Source organism: Cygnus atratus, chromosome 8, assembly GCF_013377495.2.
Source record: "Cygnus atratus isolate AKBS03 ecotype Queensland, Australia chromosome 8, CAtr_DNAZoo_HiC_assembly, whole genome shotgun sequence".
NCBI lineage: Eukaryota > Metazoa > Chordata > Aves > Anseriformes > Anatidae > Cygnus > Cygnus atratus.
In genome coordinates this window covers 28,098,239-28,114,160 of record NC_066369.1, presented here as the reverse complement: position 1 = coordinate 28,114,160, position 15,922 = coordinate 28,098,239, and the positions used below count along the sequence as shown (strand labels likewise).

Below are 15,922 nucleotides of genomic sequence, written 5' to 3'. Positions count from 1 at the left end.
ACGTGCTGCTGCTTAACACTACTAGTCCTGCAGGGTAGGAAATCCCAGAGGACAAGTGTAATTTTAAGGCAAGACATCAGTACATCTACACACTTCTGAAATACAGATTACATCTAATGCACGAGCCCATTATCAGCTGGGCCACAGTTGTTTCCAGGACAAGTGCCTTGGCAAGATGCTAAATTGTGAGTGATGACTTAAACAGCCTTTTACATTACAAATATACTTCACAGCAGGGAGCAGGACACGGACATTCCTAATTGTTTCCTCGATGGGAATTCCTGTCTGTACCTGCAGCCACTCGGCCACCCTCTCCTGCTCCTTTCCGAGGAGCTTATCTCCAGCACCTAAAACATCCAGATCTGTTTGCCCAACCTTTGCTGGCATCTCAGCACTGATCCAAAAGCTCCTAAGGAGCAAGATGCTGGCCAGATTTGGCTCTAGGGCTTTTTTTTTTTGTATGCAGGATTCTGGATTCTCTGTTCTTTCTTATACCAGAGCACAGGAGACGTGCGTCACCTGACAGCCACCAGGCAGACTGTCAAAGCCATCCCTCACCCCAGAGTATTTATTTCATAAGGATAATATAATAAAAGCTTATTACAAAACCTAGGAGTACTACAAATATTTCCAGTGTTTCTTTTAAAAACAAAATTGTTCTGCTGTCAGGTTTGTAATCCAAACACTGCTGTGTTGGATTCTGCATATGAGAACTTAACAGCAAAATGGATGGGTTTTTGGCAGCTTTCTACTTTGTGCGGCTTCTGGAAAAAACGGAGCTGGAAATTCACACTAGTGAGAATCAAAGTGTAATCTGTAACAAAAGTAAGGCAATTTTGTGTTTGTTAAAAAAAGGGACTTCAAGTTGAAAACGTCCACTTAACTGCCAGTAGATGGCAAAAATATCCCATATTTGTCTTCATTACCTAAAATGATTAGTACAAAAGGCTTAACGTGTCTTTCTCTTTCTTGCTTCTCATAGAAACTTTCAGAAAGTATAAATTAAAGTGCAACTGTACAAAAGAAACAATTCCTAGCAAAAACCATCTAGGGTCATAAGAGGCTATCAAAAAAAATGGATTTTTTTTTTTAAACATCAAATGACCACATTCCTGGGACCAGTAACATTGGTTCTCCTTTGTTTTGTTTCTTAAAACAAAACCAAAAAAGTATGAAAAAAACCACCCAGGATTTTTTGGCAAAGTTTTCATAAAGCATTTGTTCCTTGACTGATTAGCCTATTATGTTCCTTCGCAATCAAGTAAATGGAATTAAATACCATAGCAAAGCCAAGCAGATGCCAACGCTGTCCATGAGATTAAGCCTACGCGATGAGAAGTAGTAACTCTTTTAAACAAAGAAGTCGTCACACATGCACTAGAGTTTACCCTCAAATAACAAGAATTTTAACCTTAAAAATCCCCACAGTTTGTCTTAAAGTATAAAATCCTATCCTTCAGATAGTAAAGGAACAGTGAAACGTTCAAGATATCCCTGCCTTCTCCATGGAGCGGCGAGGTCCCAGCCCCTTCAGCATCAGGACAGCAGAGCTCTTTGTTCTCAGATCCTCCGACGGGCGAAGGCAGGCGGCTTTGGCAGAGGTTTTGGGGCGGTGACGATGGCCAAAAGCTTCCTACAGGAAAGGTGAAAGGTAAATGTGCCAGGGCCACGCTGCTGGCTCTCAAGTGTGCAGGGAAGCTCCCCCTCCATGAGAACATTGTGGGCAGAGCACTGGATTTGGGGGGGGCTCGGCAGCATCCTGCCCCACATCTGCAATGGGAGTTTTGCACATCCTACCCCTCACCCTTCTTTAGTAGGGGAAAAAGAACAGAGGGTGGGATGGCACACCACAACAGTGCAGCAGCACTTCAGCAGCTGCTGGTTGTAGGAGGAAAGCATTGCCAGAGGCTCAGCCCCATCCTCCCCCTGCTCTGGGCAGCACAGGGGGTACAACATGAACCTCGCTGCACGCTGTGTATGTTGTAGAAAGAGATGCTTGGCCACAGCTCTGTGAATTCAGGATCAACCAGGAGGGAGGTGTCTACCAAAAAGTCAGTGATAGGTTTGCTACTTCAAATCCATGCCCACGTTTCCCATTTGGTTCACTAGGAAAAAGCAGCTCGTTGTATACACTTCACCCTGGTCTAACTAGTGAAATTAAGTTATTCCTGATTTCCTCAGTGCCTTGTTAGAGGGGACTGGATCCTTTGAGAGTACAAAGGAGTACATTTTGGATCTTTTAAAAAAGGAATTGGTTCTGTATCACAGGCTATGGAGCGGTGAGGAGGACAAAGGAAGAAGAAGAAAGAAGGAACGGCCACGTCGGACCCGATTCTCACAGTGCGATACCATGTGCTGGGGGACTGGTGCCTGGCTCAGCGAGCCAGGGCCATGATCAGGCTGGCGCACATCTCAAAGAAGTCCATGGTGTGGCTGCCCAGGCGCGGGGGCACCGAGGGGATGCTGCCCACGAAGGAGCCGCTCAGGGACCCCATCAGCGACTGGCACTCGGTGGCTGCTGCGGCATCAATGCTCAGTCTCGGCCAGTGCAACCCTGCAGCAGAGCATGAGCGCTGTGGAGTGGATGAGCCGGACCTCTGCTCCATCACCTCGTCTTGAAGGCAAAAAAAAAAAAAAAAAAAGGCAAGAAAAAATAAAACACAGCATTAGTTTGGCACCCCTAACATGTTTGCTAAGGAACTAGTAATAGTAGTGGAGATAAATGGATTTGAAGGGCTTTAGGAGTTGGACTCAATAATCCTTGTGGGTCCCTTCCAACTTTAGATATTTTATGATTACAATTCTAACTGACTTAGAAACAGCACTGTGTGCTACAAAAGCATTCGGGAATGGAAAGAATGATTATTTTTCTTCCAAACCACCAAACTTGCCATTTTGTATGTTTTACATCTCACATTGCACCATTTCCCACTTACCATCAATGCTTTTGAAGTCCAGGAGATAGCTGCGGTTGTCCACCTGGTACAGCTGCAGACTCATTTTCACGTAGTTGCCCGTCACTGGGTTCTTTCTGCGCACTCTGAGATGGTAGGAGTTCACCACCTGCAACGGGCAACTGGCTTTAAGGAATACCATTCAAGGGAGAAAGAAGAATCCTTATTTTTTTCCTAAACACTAGCAAGACACCTTTTGAGGGAAATGAAACCAACACAACAGCTTCTGAAAAGATTATTTTTAAAAAACATTAAGCAAATGGCTTCATATCATTTCCTCTTAGAAGTTGTTTTTAAAAATGCTTCTTGGGGCTCTGATTCACCAGCCCTGCTGACAGACGAAGCCTTTGCAGCCTGTCTGCCAGGCACCAAGCTGACATTGTTGCTCCCTCAACAGCTGCAATGGCCAAATGAGCCACAAGGCCACTCGCACACTCGCATATGAGGACTGTGCCTGGGAAAGCTGGGGAGGCTGGATGGTGGGGAACAGAAACCTCTCCCATCAGGACGGCTAAACTCAGTGTTCGTGAATCAGTCTTGAGCTGTGCTACGCATTTTCTCTTGACACTTCCCACCCTACAATCTGCTGCATCTCATTTGCAATGAGATCTTTTCTCTGTGCTATATTTATGAAGCGATTGGATGGATGGGAGAGCTATTTTGACTAAGAGCCACAGACGAAGTTATTCTTAGGGTGGAAAGGACTATTGTGAAACCTCCTTGTACGAAAAAAGCTCCACTGCCTCCATAAAGGCGTTTGGCTGAGTCGCTTCACAAAGCTACACCAGAAATACGTTAGGTTTGTTAGCTGTCCGCAAAACCATGCAGCTAACAAATGTCTGGCTCTTGTAGGCATGTGCATCTGGAGACAGTCCATCTCCTCACTGGTGCCATGAAATCAGGCTTCTGGGCGCTACGTATCTTCAAATACATAACAATATTATCAAAATAAGGAGGAGATACGAGGCTTTGATGAAAGCCTGGGACCCAGCTGGGATGCAGCTACCAAACGCAAACAGCATTTCCTGCAGGCAGATGCTCGCTACTGAGCAAGAAGAAGGAAGGTGTGCCAGCATGCTTGAAGGAACAAAGCTGTATGGGCACAGAAGCTGGGCATTTTCCAAGTGCTGAAGTGTGACATTCAACCTGCAAAACCCTCTGGACCTGGAATGAGAAGAGTATTGACTCTGGTGATGAAGACCTAGTCAGAAATTCTCCTGTCTTGGTCCTGATGCTTGCAGAAGGCTGCAGCAAAAGGCCAGAAGAGCTCACACCCATGACTGCAACGAGTTTTAGGAAGTTGGGCCCAGTAGTAACAGTGAGGACTCACTCATGGGTTTACTCATCTGAATGTGAAAAAGATTGTGATCAAATGCTGCGTACCTCTGCAGAAATATCTGAAGCAAATATTATCAATTAAAATGTCATCTGGGTTTAAATCAGGCTTCAAGAAGCTCAGCCCTAAACCATGGAAGCTGTCTAGAAATACATCTGGTCACCGTTTCAGCTCTGTCAAGGAAAATGCCACCACATCAATGATACAAACAGCTTCAGCATGGCTTCTGCCCCCAAAACACCCCAGCCTCTCTTCTGGGCCTCTTTTATGATGCAGTAGGTTTACATGGCAAGGTTTTGGTAGCGGGGCGGGGGCTGCATGGTCCCACATGGAGCAGATCTCCATGCTGCAGCCCGTGGAGGAGCCCCTGGTGGAGCAGGTGGATGTGGCCTGGAGGAGGCTGTGGCCCATGGAGAGCCTCCGCAGGAGCAGGCCCCGGGCCGGAGCTGCAGCCCGTGGAGAGGAGCCCACGCAGGAGCAGGGGGGCTGGGGGGAGCTGCTGCCCATGGGGGACCTGTGCTGGAGCAGTTTGCTCCTGACGGATGGACCCTGTGGTACGGAGCCATGTTGGTTCAGTTCTTGAAGAGCTGCTGCCTGTGGGCAGCCCCTGTAGGATCAGTTCGGGAAGGACGGCATCCCGTGGGAGGGACCCCACATGGAGCAGGGGCAGAGAGTGACCATGAAGGAACACTGGAGACAAAGCGTCAGGGACTGACCGCAGCCCCCATCATTCCCCATACGCCTACGCCGCTCAGGGGGAGAAGATAGAAGAGGGTGGATGGGGAGAAGGTGGTTTTAGTTCATTTTTAGTTCCAACAGCTCTAGTCTGTTAGTAAAACGCAATAAATTACATTAATCTCTGTACACTGAGTCTCTTTTGCTTGTGACAGTAATTGGTGAGTGCTCTCCTCGTCCTTACTTCTACCCATGAGCTTTTTTCATCATATTTTCTCCCCCTGTTCTTTTGAAGAGAGGGGAGTGAGAGAGGAGTGTGGTGGAGCTTAGCTGCCCATCACTGCGAAATCACCATGTAAGAAGGAATAAGAGAACACGTATCGTGCTATTTCAGGACATGTGGCTGCAATGACCCAAGCAGAAATAATGGGAGTTGCTTTTCTTGGGAGCACTCGAGATGACCTCGCAAGGAATTAGCCACTAAAATTAGAAATGTAACCAGCTCCTCTTACCCCCACAGCTAAACAAGGCAGAATTATCTTTCCAGCCAGAGGCTTAGGGCATTCAGGGAGAAAACGCTTATTTCACGCCATAAATAAATGGCATGGATACTGAGCCACAGCCAGCATCTTCACACAGTGTGTTGGTATAAATAAGCACTAGCAGGGATGATCACAAGGTGTGGGTATTTGTTTGGAAACAGGTGAGGCTGTGACCATCATTTTAACTAACATCACTGATCAACTCAGATCGTATGAAAATAACCCTTGAAAACTTCCCTACAGCATATTTCGTACCTTCCACTCAAAATCCAGCTGTTTCATAGCACGGTACACCTCGGCCATAATGTCGTAGGGCTTGCTCTGGCTGCGGATCCCCAGATGCCACTTGGCTTTTTTGACAGTCAGGGGTTTGGGCTTTGTGGTGTTGAGTGCATCCAAAGGGCACCGTGCCTTGGGGCTGTCCGCTACCAAAGGCGGCATCCGCTCGGGGTGCGGCTTCACGCCAGGAGGGATGTGCATAGTGCTGTCGTCCATGAAGGAGCCGGTGGGGGGACTGGAGGCAAGGTAGAACTCGCTGGCCTGGTTCATGATCCTCCGGTTGTCGATGACGAGGTGGTAGGCAACTGCCAGCTGGTCCTGCGGGTCGCCGCTGTACAGGCTGTTCATCACCTCTGACTCGGTGCATTCGAACTTCTCGCAGACCTCCCGAACCGCGTCATCGTCGATGACGGTGGCGTCGTAGGAAGGGTCCTCTGGGAAGAGGTAACTGGGCAGTTCTTCCTTAAACCATTCGTGTTCCCTGGGGAAAGGCAGAGAGGTGCCACTGTCAGCTCTGGGTAACCACTGATGCCACTTTGGTGAGGAACTGGCGATTTTTTGCACTGGAGAGGAGATGGAGAAAATGAGCTCTCTGGCATGGGGGTGGGATGAGAAATTGGGCGGCTGCATGTACCCCACAAAGATTGCTTGGTCAAGCTAGGACTAATCTTCAGACACAGAAAGGGGAGCTGGACCTGGTCCTGCGTGGTTCCCCCAGCACTGCAACACTGTGGACGCACAGCTGCTTGCTCACCTGTCTCTGCAGCAAGACCTCAGCACTTACAAGATGCTCATGCTTTTTCATCCCCATGGGTCTGACAGAGATGCTGAGCCTCAAAGTCACCCAGGCCCCCAATTCCCATGGATTTACAGTGAAGTCAATGATAATTAAGTGGGTAAAAGCCACAGAGAGCTTTGGTGCCACGTACCAACTGTAATCGTACCATGTGCGCTGCAGCTCTATCATATAATTAAATCTTCCAGTCTTAAGGACACAAGAGATAAAAAAGGCATTTATAATCTAGATTTTACTTGAATGGTTAAATTAAGGCCATCAATTGCAAAAATATTAAAAAAAAAATTGGAAGTCCTGAAAGTGTCTGTAACATTTATGTATATGCTTATCACACCAGCTACATGTAACGGCTACCATAAACTTCATAAAATGTACATATTGGGCTCCAGTTTGACAAAACTTTTTAAAATTACTCAAAGTCCTATTTGCAGTCATGAACTTTTAATGATATCTGAAGGCTCAAATATCTGCCTAATAGCACAGTTGTTCCCTTTACTTTGAATACCCACAGTGATGCACGCTGGCAAAGGCTCATGAGCAGTGCACTCATTGACTACACAAGAAAAGGATGTTGCATTTAAAGATAAACCACTTGCTCACATTTTAAGCTATATCAGATATTTTAAGATTAATTTAGTAATTCTTGCGTTCCTCTTCATTTTTTACTGAATGGACACTAAATACATTGACTACCCTTTTATTCTGAACTGGTATTCGGAGGGATGTGTTCTTAAATACTGAAAAATGGTTGGTGAATATTAAGTTCTTACGATTATTGTGTGATAGAGCTCATTTTCCAAAGGACTTTTAAGAAATTTTTGAGGCTATTTTTATAATGCAATAATACGGCATTATATATATATGGAAATGTATACACACACATAAATTTTATTTATATATATATATTTTAAAATAAAATTGCAGGAAGTTACCTATTGCCCTTTTTTCACATGCATTGGTGAAGCCACTGAGAAATGAAGTCACCACCCCAGGTTCATCATCACCCACCTCTCCTTCAGCAGAGAACATTGTAGGAGGGTTCCTAAATTAAATCCCTCAGGACAAAACCCAGCTGGATTAGCTGACTACTCCTGTAAAGCACGCTCTGGGCTGACCTGATGTCCTTGATGGTTGCTCGCTTGAGGGGGTCAACCTGCAGCATGTGCATGAGCAGCGTGGCAACAGAGCGGTTGAGGTACTCGGGGATGTAAAACACACCTCCCCGGATCTTCTTGAAGAGCGTGGGGACATGCTCGTCGTCGAAGGGCAGCGTGCCACAGAGAAGGGCGTAGAGGATAACGCCACAGCTCCAGATGTCCACCTCTGGACCGGCGTACAGCCTGCATGAAGACAAGGGCAGGAGAAAGGGGTCACCCCTCTGCCCACCTCCCACTCCGCTCTCCTTCCCTGGGCCCAGCTGCCTTAAAAACTTGCATAAGCCCAAAACCACACAAGGGTGATAGGAAATGACCTGCAGAGCTGGTGCTGGCTGACCACGCTCCTCCATGGCGTAAGGAACAGGTATGTGAGTGTCTCCACCAGACCTATGGAAAAGCCAAAACCCCTATTTCCAGGAGCTCTGCCAGGCTGCTTGTTCCTTTGCCCCCAGGGCCAGGCAACTCAGCCAGCAATTTCTATTCATTCAGCGAGGCAGATTAAGTGGCAGCAGATACTGTATCTCTTGAGTGTTTATTTTCAGTTGAAGTTTGTGTGCTGGCATGCAAGAGTTCCTGCTTCCGACAAGCTGCTAATGTGCTCCCTGGCATCACCACGTCATGACATCCCAAATATATGGGTTTTGCTCCTGCTCTCCTGGTCGATTTGTTTGTTGCTTTTTGCTACAACTGATGCTTTCTTAGAGACTTTGGAAGGCAGTGCTACCCTGGGGCTGAAAAATCAAAATGCAGAGGTGGAAATGGAAAGACAGAGGTCTGTTCATGAAACCTAATCATCCTGCACTTGCCGCTCTTGAAAAGCTCTGCTGCAGACACACCTGGTATACAAAAAGCACCAGTTGTGCACACTGTCATTCTCTGAATGCTACCAGAGCACCAAATTATCATCTTTGCTTTCAAGTGTGAGACTTTCCCCACTGAGACCAGCAGCAAAGTTAAGTCTGCATTTTCAAAATGCCCTGTCAGTTAGCCACCCCCCGGTCCTGCCACTGCGTGCCAGCTTTCAGTAGATAGGAGGCTGGATTGCTTGGCTGGTAGCCGCATTGTTTGAACAGTGGTTGGATTTTTAAGCCCAAATGAAGCATCCTTCAGTTACGCTGAAATCCAAGGTCTGGACCTGCCAAGGCAGCAGAGTCCTGGAAGCAGCTCACCTCCTCCTGCCTGCCATACCCACCCCCAGCAGCATGTTTACCCCTTGGCAGAAACAGCAGATCATTCCTCTCCCCCACAAACACAGCTCTCGTATGCTGTTACAGCTTTGAGAAAAGGGCAGCTTAGCACATAAATCAAGGGTATAAGTCACAGGAGTCACCCACACTGATGCTCCAAGCGGTCCTGATGCAGGACGGCTGCAGGAAACACTGTGGTCAGTGAAAAAGTGCCACAGGCAGGTTTTGATTTTGCTTTTTTTCCTTAATTTGCTTGTTAATAAGCAGTATTGCCTCTATCCTTGGAATGATTACACTCTGCATACCAGGACCTGTAGGAACTAAATACTTTTTGTTAATCTGCCAGGTGCCTTCTCTCTTACATGAGCTGAAAAGAAATGTGTTTCTGGCCTTTATTGAAAAGGACAAAGAGATAATGTTAATATTTTTCGGAATCACAGCAGAGTTTCTGGCATTGTGCCCCTCTTGACAATGAGGATTTACTTGTTTTCATATATATAGCTATAGTCACAACAGGCTTTTTGGATACCAGTCTAGTTCCTAGGATACTCTGCCAACACATGTGCCTGTGTAAACACGCATAAAATAGTCATAATCACAACTTTAAACAAAATGCTAGATTTAAAAGTTATAGGTATAAATATACTGGATTATGAAAACTAATGCTCATGCAAAGGATGATTAAAACGTATAGGGCAGATACAAAGGAGATAGGCAGCCTGAAAGACCACGCAGAGGGCTGTAAATTTGAAAATCTGTGTTTATAATTTGTACTATGCTGTTACAGAAAGAGTAAGGGAAATCTATGTAGCTTAGATTCTTGACTGAAAAACACAGGAGTTAACACATCTGTATCAATGTGGCAAGACTGAACTCAGCCTTGCAGCATGAGTTTAAATGCCGTGTGCATGCAGCTGCTGCACACTGGCAGGATGCAGCTTAGATATGCCACTGCACTGGAGTTTTGTCAGTTCAATTCATCAATTCAAAACAAAGCTACGATGGCTGAACCTACTGAAAAAAAAAGCCTAGCTTAAGGAACCAGAAGCCAAGGATTTTCAATACAAGAGCTTCGCAGTGTAGGGAAGTAACTGAAGAGCATACTGATTGCTCTCTTAGTGAATGATTTTCCTCATTAATGTTGTGTTTTATATTATAGGTGGGCAGGAGAGAAGGGGGTGGCCTGAAAGAGCCTTTCCAACTGAAACCTCAGTATTTGCATTCAAAGAGCAATTTTCATCCTCTTTAATTAGCAATATAAACAGTAAACATCTGCTATTAATAATTCCTCCAGAGTAAACAACTTTAGCAAAACATGTTTTGCTATTACAGCCATTGAGAAATGTACTAACCAAGAAAACCTTAATATTTTGCCAGTAGATTCACCCAAACTTAAAACATGGACAGGAACCACTCGGCTGCTTTTACTAGATGTACAAAACTGTTTCCAATCCCAAGAGCAAATTTAAAGATCACGTACTCACATGTGTTCTGATTAGAAGTGGCATGTCCTACCTTCCAGAGATGACTTCAGGGGCTGCGTAATTTGGGGAACCACAGCTAGTGCGAAGAAATTCACCATCTGACATCATGTTGGACAATCCTAAAAACAAGATGTTCGCTACATATTGACATTTGATGTGAAAGTCCAGATAGAGAGGACTCAACAGACGAGGAGAGATATAGCAAGTGGAGGGGAAAATTTGACATCATTTAGGCAGAAACCTCTGAGCTGCTTTGATAACCCTTAATATTTTCTTTTCACACCCATACAAGGAATATTGACTCCAAGCTAGCTTTGCTTCTCGGAGTTGCAAAGCTCAGAGCCTTCTTTAGCAGAGGAAGAGAGACATAATTCACTCCAGAATGTGTTGTTTATATGGGAATCCTGTGGGGTTGTGAAATTTGTAAATCTTTAAAAGGATTTATCACTGCTAGAAAGGCCTGAATGGGACTGAGCTGGTAACCCAGCTTTTACATTGGATTTCGAACAGTAATGCCACTTAAAGACTCCTGTAACCATTCGCTTGGAAAATGAAGTGAGGCCAAGAACACGTGGCTATACTAAGGAGAACACGCATGAAAATAAACATATGCAGCCACCTCACCCTGAAATTAACTGCGCCGAGTCTGTCTTAAACATAAATTAGCTAAATCTTTATATTAGGTGATTATAATAAAACATAGTGAAGATTTGCAAATGACCTTGCTTCTCCATTATTAATGCAAGCACAGAAACAGCCTACAATAAGTAATCCCTGCTTTTGCTAAGAGGCCAGTGTTTATAACTGTGGGCTTTTCAGGTAGAGAAACTGCTAGTGGTTATGAAAACAGACTCTGGGTTTTGTAAGGCATGCTACGCAGACACGCTCCAGCAAGCGGCTTGTAGCTGGCTGCATTTCTGGAATGCTGTTGGGGTCACATACCAAAATCGGCTATCTTTGCATTCATGTGCGCGTCCAGCAACACGTTCTCCGGTTTCAGGTCTCGGTGGACAACCATGTGTCGGTGACAGTAATCCACTGCGGAGAGAATCTGCTGGAAAAGGCGTCGAGCCTCTGCCTCTTCAACCTGCAGATGCAAGGGGAAACCAGCCTGAAGGCTGCAGAGCTGGAGAGGGGAGGTTTGCCTTAGCAAGGAGCCAAAACTGTTTCACAGCGTGGAGACAAAACTATAACATGCTTGTGACCACGCTGGAACCAGGAGCAGCAAATGAAGCAAATTTCCTACTGGCATTTAATAATGTGCTCGTGTTTTCAAGTGATATAGTCCAGAACCGGGGGTAATGAGATGAAATTGGAAAACTAAATTTGGCTGACCTGTCACAGAGAACCTACTGGTGACACCTATCAGGCAATGGCCTGCTTTCCCAAGGGGACAGGCTCTGTTGTACAGCATATGGAGATCAAAACACTGCAGAGGATGCTACAGGGAACAATTCCTCATGGGCAGATGGAGAAGGTGGCTTTGGGGAAAAAAAAAAAAACAAAAAAAAAACTGAAGGTGGAACACTGCAGTGATGCTACAGACAAAAAATCTACATATAAAATGATCAGGAGACTGACTGTTTACGCTGATGACTTCCTAAATATTCCCTGTATGAAAAATTTAGTTTCTGAATGTGAGAGTTCAGAAAGGATCCAAATTGGTCATTGAAAAGACCCAAGTGGGCAAAACATGCTGGAAATCAGAACTGTACTTAAAAACGTAAATTAGTTAGCTCCACCTACCAGTGCAATAACCTAAAAAAAAATATTGTGAATTTTTTGACTTATTGTAGTATAGAGAAGAAATGCATAATGGACCAATCCTTCACCTGAAGCCTTATTCTGGATGTTCATTTTAGTCCATTTTTGTCTCTTTGTCCTGAGATTGCTCCCTATCTACGAGGATGTCCACTAGTGATTTTCTCTGTAACCATAATATCACGTTTCGTGCACTCAACCTACTCCTCAGATGATTTATACCAAGTAGGAATACTGGCATTTGAAAATGCTGTTCAGATAAGCCACATTCTTAAAAAGTCTTCAAAAAGCCTGACGTGGAGCCAAGGGGGAGTCTGGAGGAGGAAAATAACTGGGATGGAGACCACACCGAGTGCTCTTCCCCTCCAATGCCCTGCACACACGTAAATCTGCTGCTGAACCAGGGGGGTTTGACAGGCAATCTATAGCTAAAAATTAAAAAAAATATATGGTAGTTTTCCAAATATTTTCACTAAGCAACACGTTACCTTGGATATTTTGGTTTGCGTATCAAAATACATCACAGAATGTTGCAAAAAATGGCACGCAACTTTTGTGCAAGGCGAGTACGAGACGCTCCAGATGGGATTGCTGTGAAGCAGCTTCTATTTTGGGCCTTAACCTTAACCGTGTTCCCTGTAGCAGCCATTTTACTTCTAAACATCATCCTCTTCCCACACAAGTGTTTGGCCTGACACGGTACTGGCACTTACGCGTCCATGCTTACAGATGTAATCAAATAATTCTCCGCCAGATACGTATTCCATGACCATGAAGAAGTCTGTTGGTGTGCTGATGACCTGGTACCTTCAAAAACACAAGGGAAAAAAAACAATAATAAGAAATAGAAAGGCTTTTAACAGATTATCAATGTCACATCAACTCTTAAAATAAGCAGTGCTTGGATCTTGCATTTATAATTGCTTTCCATTTCTGAAAAGCCATCTCTTATTTCAAGGGGCAAGTCAGGATAATCTTTCACTTGGCTATGAAAAAAATCTCTTTTACAGATTTACCTTCTTCCTTCAAGCTTTTCAATAATCCTCTAAAATCTCTGCCAGAGAATCCTGTTGCATTTAGGGCTGTCCTGACTTTCAAATTTCCATTTTGGCTAAGATCTGCAACAAAATCTTCAGAAACGAAGGCTTTATTAAAATGGGGGTGGGAATGGGGTATATTTGGTTTCCCTCATGGTGAAGATAAATAAAGGAAGTCTAGACACTAGAGGGAGCTGCCCTTGGAAAGGTATAGAGACAAAGATGAGCACTCCAGATTAACATTATTTTTCAAACATTAAACTCCTTTATATTCTAGTGATAGGTGTGTGGGGGGAAAGAGTATCCCCACTGACTTGGGAATTTACTCTCCACCTCCACTAAACAATCCCAGAGTGCCACAAATGCACTTCAGTTTCCCAGCTGGCAGAACCTGACGGCGATGAGCTACAGTCAAGGCAGCTATAGTATTTCATAGCAGCACCAGCCGAGGTGCCCTGTTTCAGACACATTATTTGCACCCCCCCCCCTTTTATTTTTTTTTTTTACAGTTGGTAAATAGATTTCAAATTATTTTCAGAGATCAGCAAGTGAACAGGTGTTAGTTCCATAAAGATCAATAGGATCAACTTAATTTTTCTGAAGTGCTTTGCACCCAGACATCTAAGTTATTAGTAGCACTAATATTTCTTCCATTTATATGTAAAGTGATGGGACATCACAACGGATTGAAAGAGGAGGTTTATGTACTGTAGTCTCCTCCTCACCTCTTTTCTTTATCACTGCATTTCAGGATTGCAGTATTTACCGTAGGACACCAATGTTTTTAAACTGGTTTTAATTTCTAGGCTTTAAAAGTTTGTTTGATAAATGTACGAGCAGGACTTGCAGGATACTGCATGCACAGCTGAGGACTCTTGCTGGCTTTTTTGTAAAATAATACCAATGTGTTCTCCAATAAATCCACGGAACTGTGAAGTTACTCTAAAGTCAACAGTTGCTGCATGGTTAGTTATTTAACTGTAGGGAGAATTTGTTTTCCCTTGCCTCTAAGACCCAGGTATTTGCTATATCTCATGCCAGTTTTAAGGCTGACCTAAATGTCAACTTATCCTCGCAGTTACCATTCAACAGCTTTCTTTTATAGAAATGCCAAAGATATTATCGAGTGCCTCATTAATGTGGACTGGCTGCACAAACTGGGGATTGAGAAGGAATCCCAGAGGCTGGAGTGCAGGTGCTGATTTACAGCTTAAATTCAGGTTCATCAGAGTGGCAATGTTGAAAACTTATGTAAAATAATAAATAAATAAAAGTGTTCCTTTAAGCTCTGGATAATCAGGCCATTAAAACATAAATCCTATTGAATTCAGGCCAATGCTTCACTCTAAGGGCCTGGCTGTTCTGTAATTCCTCAGGCATGATTCTCAGTAGCTTCAAGTCCTGAGATACCAACCCAAAAAAGGGAGAAATCACAGAAATTTCTAATAGCATCCCAACACAGGAAAGCACAGATCCTCTCCATGCAGCTTTGTAATGACATCTGCAAGGAAAAGAGGATGTTTTGTGCAGCTTTAGCTAAGCCAAAATTGGTGCAGGGACAAGTCTGATGGCTGGTATAACGTCCCAAACTCCCAATGGTAGACACATTTTCCATCGTTTCTCAATGTGTTGATTTTGTCCCCAGGCAAATTAGCAGGAGGACTCTCAAAAATGAGCATTTGGCTCTAAAATGCAAAAACTTGACCACGCACCTAACATTCTCTACAGCTATAAGCCTTCTCTTGAAACCAAGTCACCACGTGAAGACGTTGCAGATGGCGCAGTAAGGTGAACATGTGGCAGAAAATGTACTTACAGTTTGATAATATGAGGGTGCCGGAAGAGTTTCAGGTTTTGAATTTCTCGTTTGATCTTCCCAACCACATCCAGGCTGCGTATTTTCTGTCTGTTTAGTATTTTTACTGCCACTTTGTGCCCCGTCAGCTGGTGTTCGCCAACTAAATAGAAAAAGAGCATTGCAAAGTCACTAAACAGAGAAGCAAGGTTCACATAAGCAACTTAAGCTACTGAGATAGACAATTTCTAAGCAAAAAGCAACTCTTGAAGGGAAAAAACAACAGAACTTGGGGTGTTCTGCATATAGTCTGGATATTAGGACTTTATTTTCCTCATCTTTCCTATAGGTGCTCTTTAAGTTTCTTAGACCTCTTTCAGAGAGAAAAGTTGGAATCAAACACCCAGGAAAGTGGCAGGTTTAAAGGAAGCAAAATGATGCAATGTTTCATAAAATGCCTTAACTAAGACGTCAGAAATCAGTGCCACAATATATAAATGACTTTAAAACTAGATTTGGCACATTTGTACAAGGCAAATCCCAATAGACCTATTCAAAAAGACAATTTGGATAAAGAATAACTGAGTGCTTAAAAGTCGGTTTGTGTCTCTTCACTTTATTATTTTCCCATTGAAGTGAAGGAAGAAAAGAGGGGACTTATCTGCAAAGGGAGTTACTGGAGGTGTTCATACCCAAAGCTAATTTGCAAGGATTTATAGCACGAAAAGGTTACAGTGGTCAGAAACAGATATATTTAAATGGCAGCAGAGAATCTCCACTGTCACATATGGGTTGAGTAAATCCCTGATAAACCAAATCTTAAAACTAGAACATCACGCTTCTTTAAGAAAGCAGATACAGAGATTTCTCCCTGCCCAAAACAGGACTGTGGGATTTGCATTACTAAAATGAATTTCTA

At 44.1% G+C, this 15,922-nt stretch overlaps 1 protein-coding gene across 2 annotated transcripts; it reads right to left on the bottom strand.

Annotated features, from left to right (window-relative positions):
* Positions 1 to 1,504: 1,504 nt before the first annotated feature.
* PRKAA2 (protein kinase AMP-activated catalytic subunit alpha 2) lies at positions 1,505 to 15,167 on the bottom strand. 2 transcript variants are annotated; one of them, XM_050712244.1, is made up of 9 exons: positions 15,025 to 15,167; positions 12,885 to 12,978; positions 11,353 to 11,497; positions 10,442 to 10,529; positions 7,698 to 7,922; positions 5,763 to 6,267; positions 2,937 to 3,063; positions 2,340 to 2,614; positions 1,505 to 1,633 (listed from the first exon to the last, which is right to left on the bottom strand). In XM_050712244.1, exons 2-8 carry the CDS (start codon positions 12,942 to 12,944, stop codon positions 2,376 to 2,378), a joined length of 1,389 nt encoding a protein of 462 aa, XP_050568201.1. In that variant the 5' UTR covers positions 12,945 to 12,978; positions 15,025 to 15,167; the 3' UTR covers positions 1,505 to 1,633; positions 2,340 to 2,375. The 2 variants fall into 2 exon arrangements, with proteins under 2 accessions (XP_050568201.1, XP_035393537.1); XM_035537644.2 differs by having other exon boundaries at positions 2,350 to 2,614.
* Positions 15,168 to 15,922: the final 755 nt, after the last annotated feature.

Bases quoted from the DNA above. Each gene is read 5' to 3' on its own strand.
- PRKAA2 (XM_050712244.1), bottom strand. From the start codon at position 12,944: ATGGTCATGGAATACGTATCTGGCGGAGAATTATTTGATTACATCTGT. The intron at 11,498-12,884 runs GTAAGTGCCAGT...TTGCATCTGCAG, and splicing joins ACATCTGTAAGCATGGACGC to GTTGAAGAGGCAGAGGCTCG. The intron at 10,530-11,352 runs GTATGTGACCCC...TCTTGTTTTTAG, and splicing joins TGCAAAGATAGCCGATTTTG to GATTGTCCAACATGATGTCA.